We start from the raw sequence: 21,508 nt of genomic DNA on the forward strand, positions 1-21,508 counted from the left end.
GGTCTATGGGGTGTCTATGGGGGTCTGTGGTGTCTATGGGGTGTCTATGGTGTCTATGGGGTGTCTATGGGGTCTCTGGGGTGTCTATGGGTCTATGGGGTCTGGAGGGGTCTATGGTGTCTCTGTGGTGTCCATGGGTCTGAGGGGGTATATGGGGTGTCTGTAGGGTCTGGGGTGTCTATGGGGTCTATGGGGTCTTGGGTGGTCTGTGGGGGGGTCTGGGGGTGTCTATGGGTCTGTGGTGTCTATGGGGTCTTGGGGTGTCTATGGGGTCTCTATGGGGGGTCTATGGGGTATATGGGGTCTGGGGGGTCTATGGTGTCTATGGGTGTCTATGGGGGGTCTGGGGGTGTCTATGGGATATCTATATGGTCTATGGGGTGTCTATGGGGTGTGGGTGTGTCTATGGGGTCCATGGTGTCTATGGGTCTCTATGGGGTGTCTATGGGGTCTGGAGGGGTCTATGGTGTCTATGGGGTGGTCTATGGGGTCTCTGGGGTGTCTATGGGGTCTATGGGGTCTGGAGGGGTCTATGGGTCTCTGGGGTGTCCATGGGGTCTGAGGGGGTATATGGGGTGTCTGTAGGGTCTGGGGTGTCTATGGGGTCTATGGGGTCTTGGGGTGGTCTGTGGGGGGTCTGGGGGTGTCTATGGGTCTGTGGTGTCTATGGGGTCTTGGGGTGTCTATGGGGTCTCTATGAGGGTCTATGGGGTATATGGGGTCTGGGGGTCTATGTGTCTATGGGTGTCTATGGGGGGTCTGTGGGGTGTCTATGGGGTATCTATATGGTCTATGGGGTGTCTATGGGGTCTGGGTGTGTCTATGGGGTCCATGGTGTCTATGGGGTCTCTATGGGGTGTCTATGGGTCTGGAGGGGTCTATGGTGTCTATGGGGTCTCTGGGGTGTCTATGGGGTGTCTGTAGGGTCTGGGGTGTCTATGGGTCTTGGGGGGGTCTAATGGGGTGTCTAATGGGGTCAATGGGGTCTGGGGGGTCTATGGTGTCTATGGGGTCTCTATGGGGGTCTATGGGTGTCAATGGGGTCTGGGGGGTCTATGTGTCTATGGGGTGTCTATGGGGGGTCTGGGGGTGTCCATGGGATATCTATATGGTCTATGGGCGTCTATGGTGTCTATGGGGTCTAGGAGTGTCTATGGGGTGTCTATGGGGTCTATGGTGTCTATGGGGTGTCTATGGGTCTCTGGGGTGTCTCTGGCCCCCGTTTCGGGGTCACTTTTGGGGTGACCCCCCCCCCCGTCCCCCCAGTTTCCCGAGCGGGACATGGAGGCCGAGGGCACCATGGAGTTCTGCCTGAGCATCGTGCGGGCGCTGCGGGCGCTGCGGGCGCAGCACGGGCTGACGCGCCAGCGACCCCCGTGTACGGGGGGGTGGGGGGCGCGGGGGGGGGCCTGGGGGGGTCACTGAGGGGTTTTGGGGGAAAACTGAGGGGTTTTGGGGCAAAAAATTGGGAGTTTTGGAAGGAAATTGGGGGTTCTGGGCCTGTGCGGCCTGTAGGCCCAAGGCGGGGGGTGGAACTGAGACCCCCATGTACAGGGGGGTTAATGGGGGTCTGGGGGGTCATTGGGGTCTGGGGGTTTGGGGGGGTCTGTGGGGGGAGAATTGGGGTGAATTTGGGGTGAAATTGGGGGTTTTGGGGCAAAAATTGGGGATTTTGGCGAAAATTGGGGTTCTGGGCCTGTGCGGCCTGTAGGCCAATGCGGGGGGGATGAAATGAGACCCCCATGTACAGGGGGGTTATGTGGGTCTGGGGGTTTGGGGGGGTCTGTGGAGGGAGAGTTGGGGGGATTTGGGGGTGAAATTGGGGGGTTTTTGGGGCAAAAATTGGGGGTTTTGGAAGGAAATTGGGGGTTCTGGGCCTGTGCGGCCTGTAGGCCCAAGGCGGGGGGTGACTGAGACCCCCATGTACAGGGGGGTTAATGGGGGTCTGGGGGGTCATTGGGGTCTGGGGGTTTGGGGGGGTCTGTGGGGGGAGAATTGGGGTGAATTTGGGGTGAAATTGGGGGTTTTGGGGCAAAAATTGGGGGGATTTTGGCGAAAATTGGGGTTCTGGGCCTGTGCGGCCTGTAGGCCCAATGCGGGGGGATGAACTGAGACCCCCATGTACAGGGGGGTTATGTGAGTCTGGGGGTTTGGGGGGGTCTGTGGGGGAGAATTGGGGTGAAATTGGGGGGATTTTGGGGTGAAATTGGGGGGTTTTGGGGCAAAAATTGGGGGTTTGGGGGGAAATTGGGGAAGTGGGGCCTATGCGGCCTGTAGGCCCAATGCGGGGGGCGGAACTGAGACCCCCCCATGTACAGGGGGGTTAATGGGGGTCTGGGGGGTCATTGGGGTCTGGGGGTTTGGGGGGGTCTGTGGGGGGAGAATTGGGGTGAATTTAGGGTGAAATTGGGGGGTTTTGGGGCAAAAATTGGGGGTTTTGGAAGGAAATTGGGGGTTCTGGGCCTGTGCGGCCTGTAGGCCCAAGGCGGGGGGTGGAACTGAGACCCCCATGTACAGGGGGGTTAATGGGGGTCTGGGGCTCATTGGGGTCTGGGGGTTTGGTGGGGTCTGTGGGGGGAGAATTGGGGTGAATTTGGGGTGAAATTGGGGGTTTTGGGGCAAAAATTGGGGATTTTGGCGAAAATTGGGGTTCTGGGCCTGTGCGGCCTGTAGGCCCAATGCGGGGGGATGAACTGAGACCCCCATGTACAGGGGGGTTATGTGGGTCTGGGGGGGTCTGTGGGGGGAGAGTTGGGGGATTTGGGGGTGAAATTGGGGGGGTTTTGGGGCAAAAATTGGGGGTTTTGGGGAGAATTGGGGGTTCTGGGCCTGTGCGGCCTGTAGGCCCAATGAGGGGGGGCGGAACTGAGACCCCCATGTACAGGGGGGTTAATGGGGGTCTGGGGGGGGTCATTGGGGTCTGGGGGTTTGGGGGGGTCAGTGGGGGGAGAATTGGGGGGATTTTGGGTAAAATTGGGGGTTTTGGGGCAAAAACTGGGGGTTTTGGGGGGAAATTGAGGGTTCTGGGCCTGTGCGGCCTGTAGGCCCAACGGAGGGGGCGGAACTGAGACCCCCATGTACAGGGGGGTTAATGGGGGTCTGGGGGGGTCATTGGGGTGTGGGGGCGTCACTGGGGGATTTTTGGGGTGAAATTGGGTGGTTTGGGGGCAAAAAATTGGGGGTTTTTGGATGAAATTGGGGGTTCTGGGCCTGTGCGGCCTGTAGGCCCAGCGGGGGGGGATGAACTGAGACCCCCATGTACAGGGGGGTTAATGGGGGACTGGGGGGGTCATTGGGGTCTGGGGGGGTCACTGGGGGATTTTGGGGGAAAACTGAGGGATTTTGGGGCAAAACATTGGGAGTTTTGGGAGGAAATTGGGGGGTTCTGGGCCTGTGCGGCCTGTAGGCCCAACGGGGGGGGGGTGAACTGAGACCCCCATGTACAGGGGGGGTTAATGGGGGGACAGGGGGGTCATTGGGGTGTGAGGGGTCACTGGGGGTTTTTGGGGGGAATTTGGGGGGAATTGGGGGTGAAATTGGGGGTTTTGGGGCAAAAATTGGGGGTTTTGGGGGGAAATTGAGGGTTCTGGGCCTGTGTGGCCTGTAGGCCCAACAGGGGGAGATGAACTGAGACCCCCATGTACAGGGGGGTTAATGGGGGTCTGGGGGGGTCATTGGGGTCTGGGGGTTTGGGGGGGTCAGTGGGGGGAGAATTGGGGGGATTTTGGGGTAAAATTGGGGGGTTTTTGGGGCCAAAATTTGGGGGGTTTGGGTGGGAAATGGGGAACTGGGGCCTATAGGGCCTTTAGGCCCAACACGGGGGACCAAACAGGGACCCCCATGTACAGGGGGGTTAATGGGGGTCTGGGGGGGTCATTGGGGTCTGGGGGTTTGGGGGGGCTGGGGGGGTCTCTGGGAAGATAGTTGGGGGGATTTTGGGGTGAAAATTGGGCGGTTTTGTGGGCAAAAATTGAGGTTTTTGGGGAAAATTGGGGCTTCTGGGCCTACGAGGCCTGTAGGCCCAACGGGGGGGGATGAACTGATACCCCCATGTACAGGGGGGTTATGTGGGTCTGGGGGTTTGGGGGGGGTCTGTGGGGGGAGAATTGGGGGGTTTTGGGGTGAAATTGGGGGGTTTTGGGGCAAAAATTGAGGTTATTGGGGAAAATTGGGGATTCTGGGCCTATGAGGGCCTGTAGGCCCAACGGGGGGGGGCGGAACTGAGACCTCCATGTACAGGGGGGTCATTGGGGTCATTGGGGGTCACAGGGGTCACAGGGGTCACAGGTGACCCCCCATGACCCCCCCATGACCCCCCGTGACCCCCCATTTTTCCCCTCCCCCCCCCAGGTTTCCTGCAGATCCCCTCCCCCGAGTGGGCGGAGCGGGCGTGGCGGGGGAGGGGCCCGATCCTGGCGCTGGGGGGGGTGGGGGAGGTGACGGTGTTGGGTTTGGATGGGGGAGGGGCCGAAAGTGACCCCCAAAGCCCCTCCCCCCAACACCCCCCCCCGGCTGCGCCGTCGCCGTCGCCAACGACCGATGCAGCGTCCACCTGCTGCTCAAGGTGCGCCCGGACGCCGGGGTCCCTTGGGGCACTCCTGGGTCCCTCCCGGACTCCTGGGTCCCTCCAGAACTCCTGGGTCCCCCACATAACTCCTGGGTCCCCTCCTGAACTCCTAGGTCTCCCAGAACTCCTGGGTCCCTTGGGGCACTCCTGGGTCCCTCCTGAACTCCTGGGTCCCTTCCCGAACTCCTGGGTCCCCCAGAACTCCTGGGTCCCTTGGCGCACTCCTGGGTCCCCCCTGAACTCCTGAGTCCCTTGGGGCACTCCTGGGTCCCTCCCGAACTCCTGGGTCCCTTGGGGCACTCCTGTGTCCCTCCCCAATTCCTGGGTCCCTTGGGGCACTCCTGGGTCCCCCCCGAACTCCTGGGTCTCTCCAGAACTCCTGGGTCCCTCCCGGACTCCTGGGTCCCTTGGGGCCCTCCTGGGTCCCCTTGTGGACTCCTGGGTCCCCCAGAACTCCTGGGTCCCCTCCCGAACTCCTGGGTCCCCTCTGAAATCCTGGGTCCCCTCTGAACTCCTGGGTCCCTTGGGGCACTCCAGGGTCCCTCCCCGAACTCCTGGGGTCCCTTGGGGCACTCCTGGGTCCCCCCATATCCCATGTCCCCCGAACTCCTGGGTCCCTTGGGGCACTCCTGGGTCCCTTGGGGCACTCCTGGGTCCCTCCTGGACCTCCTGGGTCCCCCAGAACTCCTGGGGTCCCTTGGGGCACTCCTGGGTCCCCCCTGAACTCCTGGGTCCCCCCTGAACTCCTGGGTCCCCCCCCAATTCCTGGGTCCCTTGGGGCACTCCTGGGTCCCTCCCCAATTCCTGGGTCCCTTGGGGCACTCCTGGGTCCCTCCCCGAACTCCTGGGTCCCTCCCCGAACTCCTGGGTCCCTCTCGAACTCCTGGGTCCCCCCTGAACTCCTGGGTCCCTCCCCAAATTCCTGGGTCCCCTAAAACCCCCACCCCGCCAAGTTCCCCCCGAACTCCTGGGTCCCTTGGGGCACTCCTGGGTCCCTCCTGGACTCCTGGGTCCCCCAGAACTCCTGGGTCCCTCCCGAACTCCTGGGTCCCTCCCGAACTCCTGGGTCCCCCAGAACTCCTGGGTCCCTTGGTGCACTCCTGGGTCCCCCCTGAACTCCTGGGTTCCCCCTCAACTCCTGGGTCCCTTGGGGCACTCCTGGGTCCCTCCCCGAACTCCTGGGTCCCTTGGGGCACTCCTGGGTCCCCCCCGAACTCCTGGGTCCCTTGGGACACTCCTGGGTTCCCCCATATCCCATGTCCCCCGAACTCCTGGGTCCCTCCCTGAACTCCTGGGTCCCTCCAGAACTCCTGGGTCCCTCCCGAACTCTTGGGTCCCTTGGGGCACTCCTGGGTCCCTCCTGGACTCCTGGGTCCCCCAGAACTCCTGGGTCCCTCCCGAACTCCTGGGTCCCCCAGAACTCCTGGGTCCCTTGGGGCACTCCTGGGTCCCTCCTGGACTCCTGGGTCCCCCAGAACTCCTGGGTCCCTTCCCGAACTCCTGGGTCCCTTCCTGAACTCCTGGGTCCCTTCCCGAACTCCTGGGTCCCTCCCCAAATTCCTGGGTCCCCTAAAACCCCCACTCCCCCAAGTTCCCCCTGAACTCCTGGGTCCCTTGGGGCACTCCTGGGTCCCCTCCCGAACTCCTGGGTCCCTTCCCGAACTCCTGGGTCCCTTCCTGAACTCCTGGGTCCCTCCAGAACTCCTGGGTCCCTCCTGAACTCCTGGGTCCCTTGGGGCACTCCTGGGTCCCCTCCCGAACTCCTGGGTCCTTCCCCGAACTCCTGGGTCCCTCCTGAACTCCTGGGTCCCTTGGGGCACTCCTGGGTCCCTCCCCGAACTCCTGGGTCCCTTGGGGCACTCCTGGGTCCCTCCTGAACTCCTGGGTCCCCCCTGAACTCCTGGGTCCCTTGGGGCACTCCTGGGTCCCTCCCCGAAGTCCTGGGTCCCTCCCCGAACTCCTGGGTCCCTTGGGGCACTCCTGGGTCCCCCATATCCCATGTCCCCTGAACTCCTGGGTCCCTTGGGGCACTCCTGGGTCCCCCCATATCCCATGTCCCCCGAACTCCTGGGTCCCTTGGGGCACTCCTGGGTCCCTCCCCCTTTCCCTCCCACTCCCCCCCCTCCCCCCGCCGTGCTGACGTCACGCGGTCACGTGGCAGGGCGTGGTGGACCCCCCCGCGGAGCTGCGGCGGCTGGGCGGGCAGCGCGAGGAGCTGCAGCGCGCGCTGCGGCGGCTGCGCGAGCGCTGGGCGGGGCCGGAGAGCGCGGGCAGAGCCCCCCCCGCCGTGCGGGACCACGAGCGCGCCAGGGTGGGGGATGGGGGGGGATCTATGGGGGTCCCATGGGGGGGTCTATGGGGGTCCCAAAGGGGGTTCTATGGGTATTGGGGGTGGACCCAGGAATTCGGGTATTGGGAGGGGGTCCCAAAGGGGGTCCTATGGGGCTGGGGGGGGTCCTGGGGGGGATCTATGGGGGTCCTGGGGGGGTCCTATGGGGGATTTGGGGGTCCCAAAGGGGGTTCTATGGGGTATTGGGGGTGGACCCAGGAGTTCGGGTATTGGGAGGGGGTCTCAAAGGGGGTCCTATGGGGCTGGGGGGGGTCATGGGGGGGATCTATGGGGGTCCTGGGGGGGATTTGGGGGGGTCCTATGGGGGATTTGGGGGTCCCAAAGGGGGGTCTATGGGGTATTGGGGGTTCTGTGGGGTATTGGAGGGGACCCAGGAGTTCGAGTATTGGGAGGGGGTCCCAAAGGGGGTCCTATGGGGCTGGGGGGGGTCCTGGGGGGTCCTATGAGGGGGTCTATGGGGCTGGGGGGGTCCTATGGGGGGGTCTATGGGGGTCCTGGGGGGATTTGGGGGGTCTCAATGGGGGGGTCTATGGGGCTGGGGGGGGTCCTATGGGGGGGTCTATGGGGCTGGGGGGGAATGGGGGGGGGCCCCAGGGGGGGATCTATGGGGGGGTCTATGGGGCTGGGGGGGGTCCTGGGGGGGTCCTATGGGGGGGGTCTATGGGGCTGGGGGGGGGTCCTGGGGGGATTTGGGGGGTCTCAATGGGGGGGTCTATGGGGTATTGGGGGGGTCTTATGGGGGATTTGGGGGTCCCAAAGGGGGTTGTATGGGGTATTGGAGAGGGGGACCCAGGAGTTCGGGTATTGGGAGGGGGTCTCAAAGGGGGTCCTATGGGGCTGGGGGGAGCCCAAGGGGGGTCCTATGGGGGGGTCTATGGGGCTGGGGGGGGGATGGGGGGAGTCCAAGGGGGGGTCCTAAAGAGGGGTCTATGGGGTATTGGGGGCGTCCTATGGAGGATTTGGGGGTCCCAAAGGGGGTTCTATGGGGTATTGGAGGGGACCCAGGAGTTCGGGTGTTGGGAGGGGGTCCCAAAGGGGGTCCTATGGGGCTGAGCGGGGTCATGGGGGGTCCTATGGGGGATTTGGGGGTCCCAAAGGGGGTTCTATGGGGGGTTTGGGTGGTCCTAAGGGGGGTTGTATGGGGTATTGGGGGGGGACCCAGGAGTTCGGGGAGGGACCCAGGAGTTCGGGTATTGGCCAAGGAGGGGGTCTATGGGGCTGGGGGGGTCCTATGGGGGGGTCTATGGGGGTCCTGGGGGGATTTGGGGGGTCTCAATGGGGGGGTCTATGGGGCTGGGGGGGGTCCTATGGGGGGGTCTATGGGGCTGGAGGGGGAATGGGGGGGGGCCCAGGGGGGGATCTATGAGGGGGTCTATGGGGCTGGGGGGGGTCCTGGGGGGTCCTATGGGGGGGTCTATGGGGCTGGGGGGGGGGTCCTGGGGGGGATTTGGGGGGTCTCAATGGGGGGGTCTATGGGGTATTGGGGGGGTCCTATGGGGGATTTGGGGGTCCCAAAGGGGGTTCTATGGGGTATTGGGGGTGGACCCAGGAGTTCGGGTATTGGGAGGGGGGTCCCAAAGGGGGTCCTATGGGGCTGGGGGGGGGTCATGGGTGGGATCTATGGGGCTGGGGGGGGGATGGGGGGGAGCCCAAGGGGGGTCCCTAAGAGGGGTCTATGGGGTATTGGGGGGGTCCTATGGGGAATTTGGGGGGTCCCAAAGGGAGTTCTATGGGATATTGGGTGAGGGACCCAGGAGTTCGGGTATTGGGAGGGGGTCCCAAAGGGGGTCCTGGGGGGGATCTATGGGGGATTTGGGGGGGTCCTATGGGGGATTTGGGGGTCCCAAAGGGGGTCCTATGGGGCTGGGGGGGGTCCTGAGGGGTCCTATGGGGGGGTCTATGGGGCTGGGAGGGTCCTATGGGGGGGTCTATGGGGCTGGGGGGGGTCCTATGAGGGGGTCTATGGGGCTGGGGGGGGGTCCTGGGGGGGATTTGGGGGGTCTCAATGGGGGCGTCTATGGGGCTGGGGGGGGTCCTGGGGAGGAGTTGGGGTGGCCCAGGGTGGGATCTATGGGGCTGGTTGGGGGTCGTGGGGGGTCCTATGGGGGATCTCAGGGGTCCCAAAGGGGGTCTATGGGGCTGGGGGGGGTCCTGGGGGGAGCACAAGGGGGGTCTATGGGGCTGAGGGGGGATTTGGGGGGGTCCCAATGGGGGGGGTCTGTGGGGCTGGGGGGGTCCTGGGGGGAGCCCAAGGGGGGTCCTGGGGGGAATTTGGGGGGTCCCAAAGGGGGGTCTATGGGGCTGGGGGGGTCTATGGGGTTGGGGAGGGTCCTGGGGGGGATCTATGGGGGATTTGGGGGGGTCCTATGGGGGATTTGGGGATCCCAAAGGGGGTTCTATGGGGTATTGGAGGGGACCCAGGAGTTCGGGTATTGGGAGGGGGTCCCAAAGGGGGTCCTATGGGGCTGGGGGGGGGTCTATGGGGCTGGGGGGGAGTTGGGGGGGAGCCCAAGGGGGATCCTGGGGGGGATTTGGGGAGTCTCAATGGGGGGGGTCTATGGGGCTGGGGGGGATCCTATGGGGGGGGTCTATGGGGCTGGGGGGGGGGTCCTGGGGAGGATTTGGGGGGTCTCAATGGGGGAGTCTATGGGGCTGGGGGGGGATGGGGGGGAGCCCAAGAGGGGTCCCAAAGGGGGGTCTATGGGGTATTGGGGGAGGACCCAGGAGTTCGGGTATTGGGGGGGGGGGGGGGGTTCTGGGGGGGTTATGTGGAGCCCTATGGGGTATTGGGGGGTCCCTATTGACCCCTCCCCCTTGCCCCTCCCCCCCCCAGCTGGCGCAGCTCGAGGCCGAACTGGAGAAGGTTCTGGAAGCTGAAGAGTTGATGAGGAAGATGATGTGACCCCCCCCCCCTCCGCCCCTCCCCCCCCCCCCCACCCCTCCCCCCCCCAACCCCCCCCCAACCCCCCCCAACCCCCCCCCAACCCCCCCCACCCCCCCCCACCCCCCCAACCCCCCTCCCCCACCCCCATTGGCCCCTCCCCCCTCCAAACCCCTCCCCCCTCCCCTCCCCTACTCGCCCCCCCCCCCCCCCAATTAATTAAGAACCAGCTACAAAACAACCCAAATTGGTTTAATTGTCTTGGGGGTGGGGGAGGGGCGGCGTGCGGGGGAGGGGGAGGGGAGGGGGACCCAGGCGTCCGGGAGGGACCCAGGCGTCCGGGACCCCCAACTCAACCCGCTCATCCCTCCCGTAAAAGGACCCAGGAGTTCGGGAGGGGGGGGCGTGGCCTCACCAGGTAAAGGGCCATTTGCTCACCTGGAGGGGCGGGGCTTCAGAGGGGGCGGGGCCAGCCCTGGCCACGCCCCAAGCCCCCTCATTGCTGACATACCCGCCCTCCCATTGGCTGAGCCCCCACGTGCTCCCACCGGCTCCACCCCCAAACCCCGCCCCCCAGACCCCATTGGCCACGCCCTCCCCACAGCCCCGCCTGCCGGTTCCCAGTTGGTCCCGCCCCCACTGACCCCGCCCCCTTTTCTCCCCAGTCACCCCCCACGCGGTTCCCTGTGGCCCCGCCCCTCGCCCCCTATTGGCCTCTCGCCCCTCGACCCCGCCCCTCACCCCCCATTGGACGCTTGACCCCGTCCCTCGCCCCCCATTGGCCCCTTGCCCCTGCCCCTCGCCCCCATTGGCCACTCGCCCCCTCGGCCCCATCCCACCCCCCCACGTTCCTCATGCCCGGACGCCTGGGTCCCTCGGACGCCTGGGTCCCCCCTGCCCCTCCTCACCCCATAGCCAATCCCGGCCATGACCCCTATGCCCGGACGCCTGGGTCCCTTCTCTTTCCAATCTATGGGGCCCGGACGCCTGGGTCCCTCCTGAGTCAGATCTATGGGGCCCGGACGCCTGGGTCCCTTCTCAGTTATGGGTCTCTATGGGTCACTTATGGGCGCTATGGGGCGAGGGACCCAGGAGTTCGGGAGGGACTGAGTCTGTGTGGGTCACTTATGGGGCTCTATGGGGCACTTATGGGGCACTAATGGGGAACTCATGAGTCGCTATGGGGCACTTGGGGGGCACTAACAGGCACTTGTGGGGCACTTATGGGTCTATAAGAGTTACTTATGGGCTCCATGTGTCACTTATGGGGCACTATAGGTGACTTATGGGGCTCTATGTGTCACTTATGGGGCACTACAGGTGACTTATGAGGCTCTATGGGGCACTCGCGAGAACCTATGGGGCACTTATGGGTCTCTCTGTGTCACTTATGGGGCTCCACGAATAAGTTGTGGGTCACTCTAGGCCACTTATGGGGCTCTATGGGGCACTTATGGGGCTCTATGCATCACATATGGGGCGCTATGGGTCACTTATGGGGCTCTATGGGGCACTAATGGGGCACTATGGGGCACTTTTGGGTCTCTATGGGTCACATATGAGGCTCTCTGAGTCACTTATAGGGCTCCATGAGTCAGTTGTGGGGCACTATGGGGCACTGACGAGACGCTATGGGGCACTTATGGGTCTCTAAGGGCCACTTATGGGTCTCTATGGGGCACCTATGGGGAACTTGTGGGTCACAAGGGGACGCTTGAGGGTCAGTAAGAGGCACTTATGGGGATCTATGGGTCACTTGTGGGTCTCTATAGGTCACTTATGGGTCTCTATGTGTCACTTATGGGTCTCAGTGGGTCACTTATGAGTCTCTATGGGTCACTTATGGGTTTCTATGCATCACTTATGGGTCTCTATGGGGCACTTAGAGGTCCCTCTTCAGTGCGATCTATGGGGCCCGGACGCCTGGGTCCCTCCTTGGTCAAATCTATGGGGCCCGGACGCCTGGGTCCCTCCTCAGTGCAATCGAATCTATGGGGCCCGAACGCCTGGGTCCCTTCTCATTCAAATTTATGGGGCCCGAACGCCTGAGTCCCTCCACATTCAAATCTATGGGGCCCGGACGCCTGGGTCCCTTCTCATTCAAATCTATGGGGCCCGGACGCCTGGGTCCCTCCTCATTCAAATCTATGGGGCCTGGATGCCTGGGTCCCTCTTCAGTCAAATCGATGGGGCCCGGACGCCTGGGTCCCTCCTCAGTACAATCAAATCTATGGGGCCCAGACGCCTGGGTCCCTCCTGAGTCAAATCTATGGGGGCCTGGACGCCTGGGTCCCTCCTGAGTCAAATCTATGGGGCCCGGACGCCTGGGTCCCTCCTGAGTCAAATCTATGGGGCCCGGACGCCTGGGTCCCTCCTGAGTCAAATCTATGGGGCCCAGACGCCTGGGTCCCTCCTGAGTCAAATCTATGGGGCCTGGACGCCTGGGTCCCTCCTGATTCAAATCTATGGGGCCCGGACGCCTGGATCCGTCTTCAGTACAATCAAATCTATGGGGCCCGGACGCCTGGGTCCCTCCTCATTCAAATCTATGGGGCCCGGACACCTGGGTCCCTCCTCAGTACAATCAAATCTATGGGGCCCGGACGCCTGGGTCCCTCCTCATTCAAATCTATGGGGCCCGGACACCTGGGTCCCTCCTGAGTCAAATCTATGGGGCCCGGACGCCTGGGTCCCTCCTGAGTCAAATCTATGGGACCCGGACGCCTGGGTCCCTCCTGAGTCAAATCTATGGGACCCGGACCCCTGGGTCCCTCCTGAGTCAAATCTATGGGGCCCGGACGCCTGGGTCCCTTCTCATTCAAATCTATGGGGCCCGGACGCTTGGGTCCCTCCTGAGTCAAATCTATGGGGCCCGGACGCCTGGGTCCCTCCTCATTCAAATCTATGGGGCCCCGACGCCTGGGTCCCTCCTGACTCACATCTATGGGGCCCGGACGCCTGGGTCCCTCCTGACTCAAATCTATGGGGCCCGGACGCTTGGGTCCCTCCTGAGTCAAATCTATGGGGCCCGGACGCCTGGGTCCCTTCTCAGTGTAATCCAATCTATGGGGCCCGGACGCCTGGGTCCCTTCTCAGTGTAATCCAATCTATGGGGCCCGGACGCCTGGGTCCCTTCTCAGTGTAATCGAATCTATGGGGCCCGGATGCCTGGGTCCCTTCTCATTCAAATCTATGGGGCCCGGACGCCTGGGTCCCTTCTCATTCAAATCTATGGGGCCCGGACGCTTGGGTCCCTCCTGAGTCAAATCTATGGGGCCCGGACGCTGGGTCCCTTCTCAGTGTAATCCAATCTATGGGGCCCGGACGCCTGGGTCCCTTCTCAGTGTAATCGAATCTATGGGGCCCGGATGCCTGGGTCCCTCCTCAGTCAAATCTATGGGGCCCGGATGCCTGGGTCCCTTCTCATTCAAATCTATGGGGCCCGGACGCCTGGGTCCCTCCTCATTCAAATCTATGGGGCCCGGACGCCTGGGTCCCTCCAATGTCAAATCTATGGGGCCCGGACGCCTGGGTCCCTCCTATGTGAAATCTATGGGGCCCGGACGCCTGGGTCCCTCGTCATTCAAATCTATGGGGCCCGGACGCCTGGGTCCCTCCTGACTCAAATCTATGGGGCCCGGACGCCTGGGTCCCTCCTCATTCAAATCTATGGGGCCCGGACGCCTGGGTCCCTCCTGAGTCAAATCTATGGGGCCCGGACGCCTGGGTCCCTTCTCATTCAAATCTATGGGGCCCGGACGCCTGGGTCCCTCGTGAGTCAAATCTATGGGGCCCAGATGCCTGGGTCCCTTCTCATTCAAATCTATGGGGCCCGGACACCTGGGTCCTTTTTTGGTCAAATCTATGGGGCCCGGACACCTGGGTCCTTCCTCTGTTATGGGTCTCTCTGGGTCACTTCTGGGTCTCTATGGGGCACTTATGGGCACTATGGGGCACTGGGGAGGCGCTATGGGGCGAGGGACCCAGGAGTTCAGGAGGGACTGAGTCTGTGTGGGTCACTTATGGGGCTCTATGGGGCACTTATGGGGCACTAAGGGGGAACTCATGAGTCGCTATGGGGCACTTGGGGGGCACTAACAGGCACTTATGGGTCGCTAAGAGTCACTTAATGGGCACTATCAGTCACTTGTGGGGCACTTATGGGTCAATAAGAGTTACTTATGGGGCTCCATGTTTCACTTATGGGGCAGTACAGGTGACTTATGGGGCTCTATGGGGCACTCGCGAGAACCTATGGGGCACTTATGGGTCTCTCTGTGTCACTTATGGGGCTCCATGAGTCAGTTGTGGGTCACTCTAGGCCACTTATGGGGCTCTATGGGGCATTTATAGGGCTCTATACATCACATATGGGGCGCTATGGGTCACTTATGGGGCTCTATGGGGCATGTATGGGGAACTTGTGGGTCGATTTTGGCCACTTGGAGGTCACTAACAGGCTCTTATGGGGCGCTAAGAGTCACTTGTGGGTCTCAATGGGTCACTTATGGGGCTCTATGAATCACTTATGGGGCACTATGGGTCACTTATGGGGCTCTGTGGGTCACTCATGGGTCTCTATGTGTCACTTATGGGTCTCTATGGGTCACTTATGGGTCTCTATCGGTCACATATGGGGCTCTGTGGGTCACTTATGGGGCTCCATGAGTCAGTTGTGGGGCACTATGGGGCACTGACGAGACGCTATGGGGCACTTATGGGTCTATATGGGTCAGTTATGGGTCTCTATGGGGCACCTATGGGGAACTTGTGAGTCGCTATGGGGCACTTGGGGGTCAGTAAGAGGCACTTATGGGGCTCTATGGGGCATTTATGGGGCACTAATGGGGAACTTGAGGGTCGCTATGGGGCACTTGGGGGGCACGAAGAGGCACTTATGGGGCACTTATGGGTCCTTATGGGTCACTTGTGGGCATCTATGGGTCACTTATGGGTCTCTATGTGTCACTTATGGGTCTGTGTGGGTCACTTATGGGGCTCTATGGGTCACTTATGGAGAACTTGTGGGTCCCATGAGGCACTTGGGGGTCACTACCAGGCACTTATGGGGCACTGATGGGTCGCTAAGAGTCACTTATGGGGCACTATCAGTCACTTGTGGTGCACTTATGGGTCTATAAGAGTTACTTATAGGGCTCCCTGTGTCACTTATGGGGCACTATAGGTGAGTTTTGGGGCTCTATGGGGCACTGCCGAGACTCTATGGGGCACTTATGGGCAACTTGTGGGTCACCATTGGACACTTGGGGGTCACTCACAAGCAATTATGGGGCACTTATGGGTCTCTAAGAGCCACTTATGGGGCTCCAGGAGTCAGTTGTGGGTCACTCTAGGCCACTTATGGGGCTCTATGGGGCACTTATGGGGCTCTATGCATCACATATGGGGCACCATGGGTCACTTATGGGGCTCTATGGGGCACGAATGGGGAACTTGTGGGTCGATTTTGGCCACTTCGGGGTCACTAACAGGCACTTATGGGGCGCTAAGAGTCACTTGTGGGTCTCTATGGGTCACTTATGGGTCTCTGTGGATCACTTAGAGCTCCCTCCTCCGTGCAATCTATGGGGCCCGGACGCCTGGGTCCCTCCTGAGTCAAATCTATGGGGCGCGGACGCCTGGGTCCCTCCTCATTCAAATCTATGGGGCCCGGACGCCTGGGTCCCTTCTCATTCAAATCTATGGGGCCCGGATGCCTGAGTCCCTTCTGAGTCAATTCTATAGGGCCCGGACGCCTGGGTCCCTCCTCAGTACTATCGAATCTATGGGGCCCGGACGCCTGGGTCCCTCCTCATTCATATCTATGGGGCCCGGACGCCTGGGTCCCTCATGGGTCAAATCTATGGGGCCCAGACGCCTGGGTCCCTCCTCATTCAAATCTATGGGGCCCGGACACCTGGGTCCCTCCTCAGTACAATCGAATCTATGGGGCCCGGATGCCTGGGTCTGTCCTCAGAGGGTCCCTATGGGGTCTCTATGGGGTCTCTATGGTTGTCTATGGGGTGTCTATGTGTCTCTATGGGGTGTCTATGGGGTGTCTATGGGTCTCTATGGGTTTCTATGAGCTGTCTATGGGTCTCTATGGGTTTCTATGGGTCTCTATGTGTCTCTATGCGGTGTCTATGGGGCCTGGACGCCTGGGTCCCTCCTCTATGGGTCTGTATGTGTCTCTATGGGGTCCCTATGAGGTCCCTATGGGGTGTCTATGGGGTCTCTATGGTCTCTATGGGTCTCTATGGGGTGTCTGTGGGGTCTCTATGGGGTGTCTAAGGGTCTCTATGGGTCTCTATGGTCTCTATGGGTCTCTATGGGGTGTCTGTGGGTCTCTATGGGGTGTCTATGGGTCTCTCTGTGTCTCTATGTGGTCTCTATGGGTCTCTATGGGTTTCTAAGGGTCTCTATGGGTCTGTATATGTCTCTATGGGGTCCCCATGGGGTCTCTATGGGTCTCTATGGGGTCTCTATGGGTCATTATGGGGTGTCTATGCCTCTCTATGGGTTGTCTTTGGGTCTCTATGGGGTGTCTTTGGGTCTCTATGGGTCTGTATGTGTCTCTATGGGGTCCCTATGGGGTCCCTATGGGGTCCCTATGGGGTCTCTATGTGTCTCTATGGGTCTGTATGTGTCTCTATGGGTCTCTATGGGGTCTCTATGGGGTCCCTATGGGGTGTCTGTGGGTCTCTATGGGTCTGTATGTGTTTCTATGAGGTCTCTATGGGGTCTCTATGTGTCTCTATGGGGTGTCTATGGGGTCTCTATGGGGTGTCTATCCGGTCTCTATGGGTCTCTATGGGTCCCTATGGATCTCTATGGGGTCTCTATGGGTCTCTATGGCGTCTCTATACGGTGTCTATGGGTCTCTATGGGGTGTCTATGGGGCTCTGTGGTCTCTATGGGTCTCTATGGGTCTGTACGTGTCTCTATGGGGTGTCTATGGGGTGTCTAAGGGTCTCTATGGGTTTCTATGTGTCTCTATGGGGTGTCTATGGGTCTCTATGGGTCTCTATGGGGTGTCTATGGGTCTCTATTGGTCTCTATGGGGTCTCTATGGGGTGTCTATGGGGACTCTATGGTCTCTATGGGTCTCTATGGGTCTCTATGAGGTGTCTTTGGGTCTCTATGGGGTCTGTATGTGTCTCTATGGGTCTCTATGGGGTGTCTATGGGTCTCTATGGGGTGTCTATGGGCTCTGAACATGACTCTATGGGGTGTCTATGGGGTGTCTATGGGTCACTATGGGGTCTCTATGGGTCTCTATGGGTGTCTATGGGGTGTCTATGGGTCTCCATGGGTCTCTATGGGTGTCTATGGGGTGTCTATAGGTCTCTATGGGTTGTCTTTGGGTCCCTATGGGTCTTTATGGGTCTCTATGGGTCTCTATGGGGTCTCTATGGGTTCCCTATGGGGTGTTTATGGGGTGTCTATGGTCTCTATGGGTTGTCTATGGGTCTCTATGGGTCTCTATGGGTCTCTATGGGGTCTCTATGGGGTCTCTATGGGGTGTCTATGGAGTGTCTATGGGTCTCTATCGAGTGTCTATGGGATCTCTATGGGTCTCTATGGGTTTCTATGGGGTGTCTATGGGTCTCTATGGGTCACTATGGAGCCTCTATGGGTCTCTATGCGGTGTCTATGGGTCACTATGGGGTCTCTATGTGTCTCTATGGGGTGTCTATGGGTCTCTATGGGTGTCTTTGGGTCTCTATGGGTCCCTATTGGGTCTCTATGGGTCTCTATGGGGTCTCTATGGGGTCTCTATGGGGTCTCTATGGGTCTCTATGGGTCTCTATGGGGTGTCTATAGGGTGTCTATGGGTCTCTATGGGTTTCTATGGGTCTCTATGGGGTCTCTATGGGTCTCTATGGGTCTCTATGAGGTATCTATGGGTCACTATGGGTTTCTTTGGGTCTCTCTGGGTCTCTATGGGGTCTCTATGGGGTCTCTATGGGTCTCTATAGGGTCTCTATGGGATGTCTATGGGGTGTCTATGGGTCTCTATGGGTCTCTATGGGTCTCTATGGGGTGTCTATGGGGTCCCTATGGGGTCTCTATGGGTCTCTGTGGATCTCTATGAGGTGTCTATGGGGTATCTATGTGTCTCTATGGGGTGTCTATGAGGTGTCTATGGGTCTCTATGGGGTCTCTATGGGTCTCTATGGGGTCTCTATGGGTCTCTATGGTGTCCCTATGGGGTCCCTATGGGGTCTCTATGGGGTCTCTATGGGTGTCTATGGGTCTCTATGGGTCTCTATGGGGTATCTTTGGGTCTCTATGGGTCTCTATAGGGTATCTATGGGTCTCTATGGGTCTCTATGGGGTGCCTATGGGGTGTCTATGGGCCTCTATGGGGTGTCTATGGGGTGTCTATGGGGTGTCTATGGGTCTCTATGGGTCTCTATGGGGTCTCTATGGGTCTCTATGGGTCTCTATGGGGTATCTATGGGGTCTCTATGGGGTGTCTATGGGTCTCTATGGGGTGTCTATGGGTCTCTATGGGTCTCTATGGGTCTATATGGGGTGTCTATGGGGTCTCTATGGGTCTCTATGGGGTCTCTATGGGGTGTCTATGGGTCTCTATGGGTCTCTATGGGTCTCTATGGGGTCTCTATGGGTCTCTATGTTGTCCCTATGGGGTCCCTATGGGGTGTCTATGGGGTCTCTATGGGTGTCTATGGGTGTCTATGGGTCTCTATGGGGTATCTTTGGGTCTCTATGGGTCTCTATAGGGTATCTATGGGGCTCTATGGGTCTCTATGGGGTGCCTATGGGGTGTCTATGGGTCTCTATGGGGTGTCTATGGGGTGTCTATGGGGTGTCTATGGGTCTCTATGGGTCTCTATGGGGTCTCTATGGGTCTCTATGGGTCTCTATGGGGTATCTATGGGGTCTCTATGGGGTGTCTATGGGTCTCTATGGGGTCTCTATGGGGTGTCTATGGGTCTCTATGGGTCTCTATGGGTCTCTATGGGTCTCTATGGGGTGTCTATAGGGTGTCTCCCCCTCCCTCATTAACAACGGGGGTTAATTGGGGGGGGTTAATGGGTCCCTCCCAAATTGGGGGAGAGAGAGAAGCCCCAAAATTGGGGGATTTTGCCCCAAAATTGGGGGATTTTGTGCCCAAAATGTGGAATTTTGACCCAAATTGGGGCAATTTGCCCCAAAATTGGGATTTTTTACCCCCAAAATGGGCATTTGAATGAGAAGGGACCCAGGCGTCCGGGCCCCATAGATTTGAATGAGAAGGGACCCAGGCGTCCGGGCCCCATAAATTTGACTGAAGAGGGACCCAGGCGTCCGGGCCCCATAGATTTGACTCGAGAGGGACCCAGGCGTCCAGGCCCCATAGAATTGAATGAGAAGGGACCCAGGCGTCCGAGCCCCATAGATTTGACTGAAGAGGGACCCAGGCGTCCGGGCCCCATAGATTTGACATAGGAGGGACCCAGGCGTCCGGGCCCCATAGATTTCAATGAGAAGGGACCCAAGCATCCGGGCCCCATAGATTTGACTCAAGAGGGACCCAGGCGTCCGGGCCCCATAGAATTGACTGAGGAGGGACCCAGGCGTCCGGGCCCCATAGATTTGACTCAGGAGGGACCGAGGCGTCCGGGCCCCATAGATTCGATTGTACTGAGGAGGGACCCAGGCGTCCGGGCCCCATAGATTTGAATGAGAAGGGACCCAGGCATCCGGGCCCCATAGATTTGACTCCGGAGGGACCCAGGCGTCCGGCCCCATAGATTTGAATGAGAAGGGACCCAGGCGTCCGGGCCCCATAGATTTGACTCAGAAGGGACCCAGGCGTCCGGGCCCCATAGATTTGACTGAAGTGGGACCCAGGCGTCCGGGCCCCATAGATTTGACTCAGGAGGGACCCAGGCGTCCGGGCCCCATAGAATTGACTGAAGAGGGACCCAGGCGTCCAGGCCCCATAGATTTGACTCAGAAGGGACCCAGGCGTCCGGGCCCCATAGATTTGACTGAAGAGGGACCCAGACGTCTGGGCCCCATAGATTTGAATGAAGAGGGACCCAGGCGCCCGGGCCCCATAGATTTGACTCAGAAGGGACCCAGGCGTCCGGGCCCCATAGATTTGAATGAGAAGGGACCCAGGCGTCCGGGCCCCATAGAATTGACTGAAGAGGGACCCAGGCGTCCGGGTCCCATAGATTTGACTCAGGAGGGACCCAGGCGCCCGGGCCCCATAGATTTGACTCAGAAGGGACCCAGGCGTCCGGGCCCCATAGATTTGATCGAGGAGGGACCCAGGCATCCGGGCCCCATAGATTTGAATGAGAATGGACCCAGGCGCCCGGGCCCCATAGATTTGACTCAGAAGGGACTCAGGTGTCCTGGCCCCATAGATTTCACCGCGGAGGGACCCAGGCGTCCGGGACCCATAGATTTCACTTAGAAGGGACCCAGGCGTCCGGGCCCCATAGAATTGACATTGGAGGGACCCAGGCGTCCGGGCCCCATAGATTTGACTTAACAGGGACCAGGCGTCCGGGCCCCATAGAATTGACTCAAGAGGGACCCAGGCGTCCGGGCCCCATAGAATTGACTCACGAGGGACCCAGGTGTCCGGGCCCCATAGATTTGACTGAAGTGGGACCCAGGCGTCCGGGCCCCATGGATTTGACTTCGGAGGGACCCAGGCGTCCGGGCCCCATAGATTTCACATTTGAGGGACCCAGGCGTCCGGGCCCCATAGATTTGACTCAGGAGGGACCCAGGCGTCCGGGCCCCATGGATTTGAATTAGAAGGGACCCAGGCGTCCGGGCCCCATATATTTGACCCAGGAGGGACCCAGGCGTCCAGGCCCCATAGATTGCACGGAGGAGGGAGCTCTAAGTGATCCACAGAGACCCATAAGTGACCCATAGATACCCACAAGTGACTCTTAGTGCCCCATAAGTGCCTGTTAGTGACCCCCAAGTGGACAAAATCGACCCACAAGTTCCCCAATACGTGCCCCATAGAGACCCATAAGTGACCCATAGCGTCCCATATGTGATGCATAGAGCCCCATAGAGCCCCATAAGTGGCCTAGAGTGACCCACAACTGACTCATGGAGCCCCATAAGTGACTCTTAGAGACCCATAAGTGCCCCATAAGTGCTTGTGAGTGACCCCCAAGTGTCCAATGACAACCCACAAGTTGCCCATAAGTGCCCCATAGAGTTTCGGCAGTGTCCCATAGAGCCCCATAAGTCACCTATAGTGCCCCATAAGTGACACATAGAGCCCCATAAGTCACCTGTAGTGTCCCATAAGTGACAAATGGAGCCCCATATAACACTTATTGACCCATAAGTGCCCCACAAGTGACTGATAGTGCCCAATAAGTGACTCTTAGCGACCCATAAGTGCCCCATAAGTGCCTGTTAGTACCCCCAAGTGCCCCATAGCGACTCATGAGTTCCCCATTAGTGCCCCATAAGTGTCCCATAGAGCCCCATAAGTGACCCACACAGACTCAGTCCCTCCCAACTCCTGGGTCCCTCACCCCATAGCGCATCCTCAGTGCCCCATAGCGCCCACAAGTGCCCCATAGAGACCCAGATGTGACCCATAGAGACCCATACGTGACACATAGAGACACATAACTGAGAAGGGACCCAGGCGACCGGGCCCCATAGATTTGACTCAAGAGGGACCCAGTCATCCGGGCCCCATAGATTTGAC

At 60.1% G+C, this 21,508-nt stretch overlaps 2 protein-coding genes across 2 annotated transcripts in view; both read left to right on the forward strand.

Annotated features, from left to right (window-relative positions):
- VARS1 (valyl-tRNA synthetase 1) overlaps positions 1–9,824 on the forward strand; it is a gene marked incomplete at its 5' end in the record, with an annotated part of 60,772 nt that extends 50,948 nt beyond the window's left edge. The window contains 3 exon segments of the mRNA XM_080360815.1: positions 1,267–1,378; positions 4,351–4,564; positions 9,751–9,824. Of these exon segments, the coding sequence (XP_080216941.1) occupies positions 1,267–1,378; positions 4,351–4,564; positions 9,751–9,802 (378 nt within the window). The 3' untranslated portion in view covers positions 9,803–9,824.
- A 6,437-nt stretch (positions 9,825–16,261) lies between these two features.
- The window catches only part of LOC308050660 (uncharacterized protein), a gene marked incomplete at both ends in the record, with an annotated part of 28,036 nt that continues 22,789 nt past the window's right edge, over positions 16,262–21,508 (forward strand). The window contains 3 exon segments of the mRNA XM_080360816.1: positions 16,262–16,354; positions 16,746–16,776; positions 16,779–16,818. Coding sequence (XP_080216942.1) covers positions 16,262–16,354; positions 16,746–16,776; positions 16,779–16,818 — 164 coding nt within the window.

Source organism: Nesoenas mayeri, assembly GCF_963082525.1.
Source record: "Nesoenas mayeri genome assembly, chromosome: 29".
Classification (NCBI taxonomy): domain Eukaryota; kingdom Metazoa; phylum Chordata; class Aves; order Columbiformes; family Columbidae; genus Nesoenas; species Nesoenas mayeri.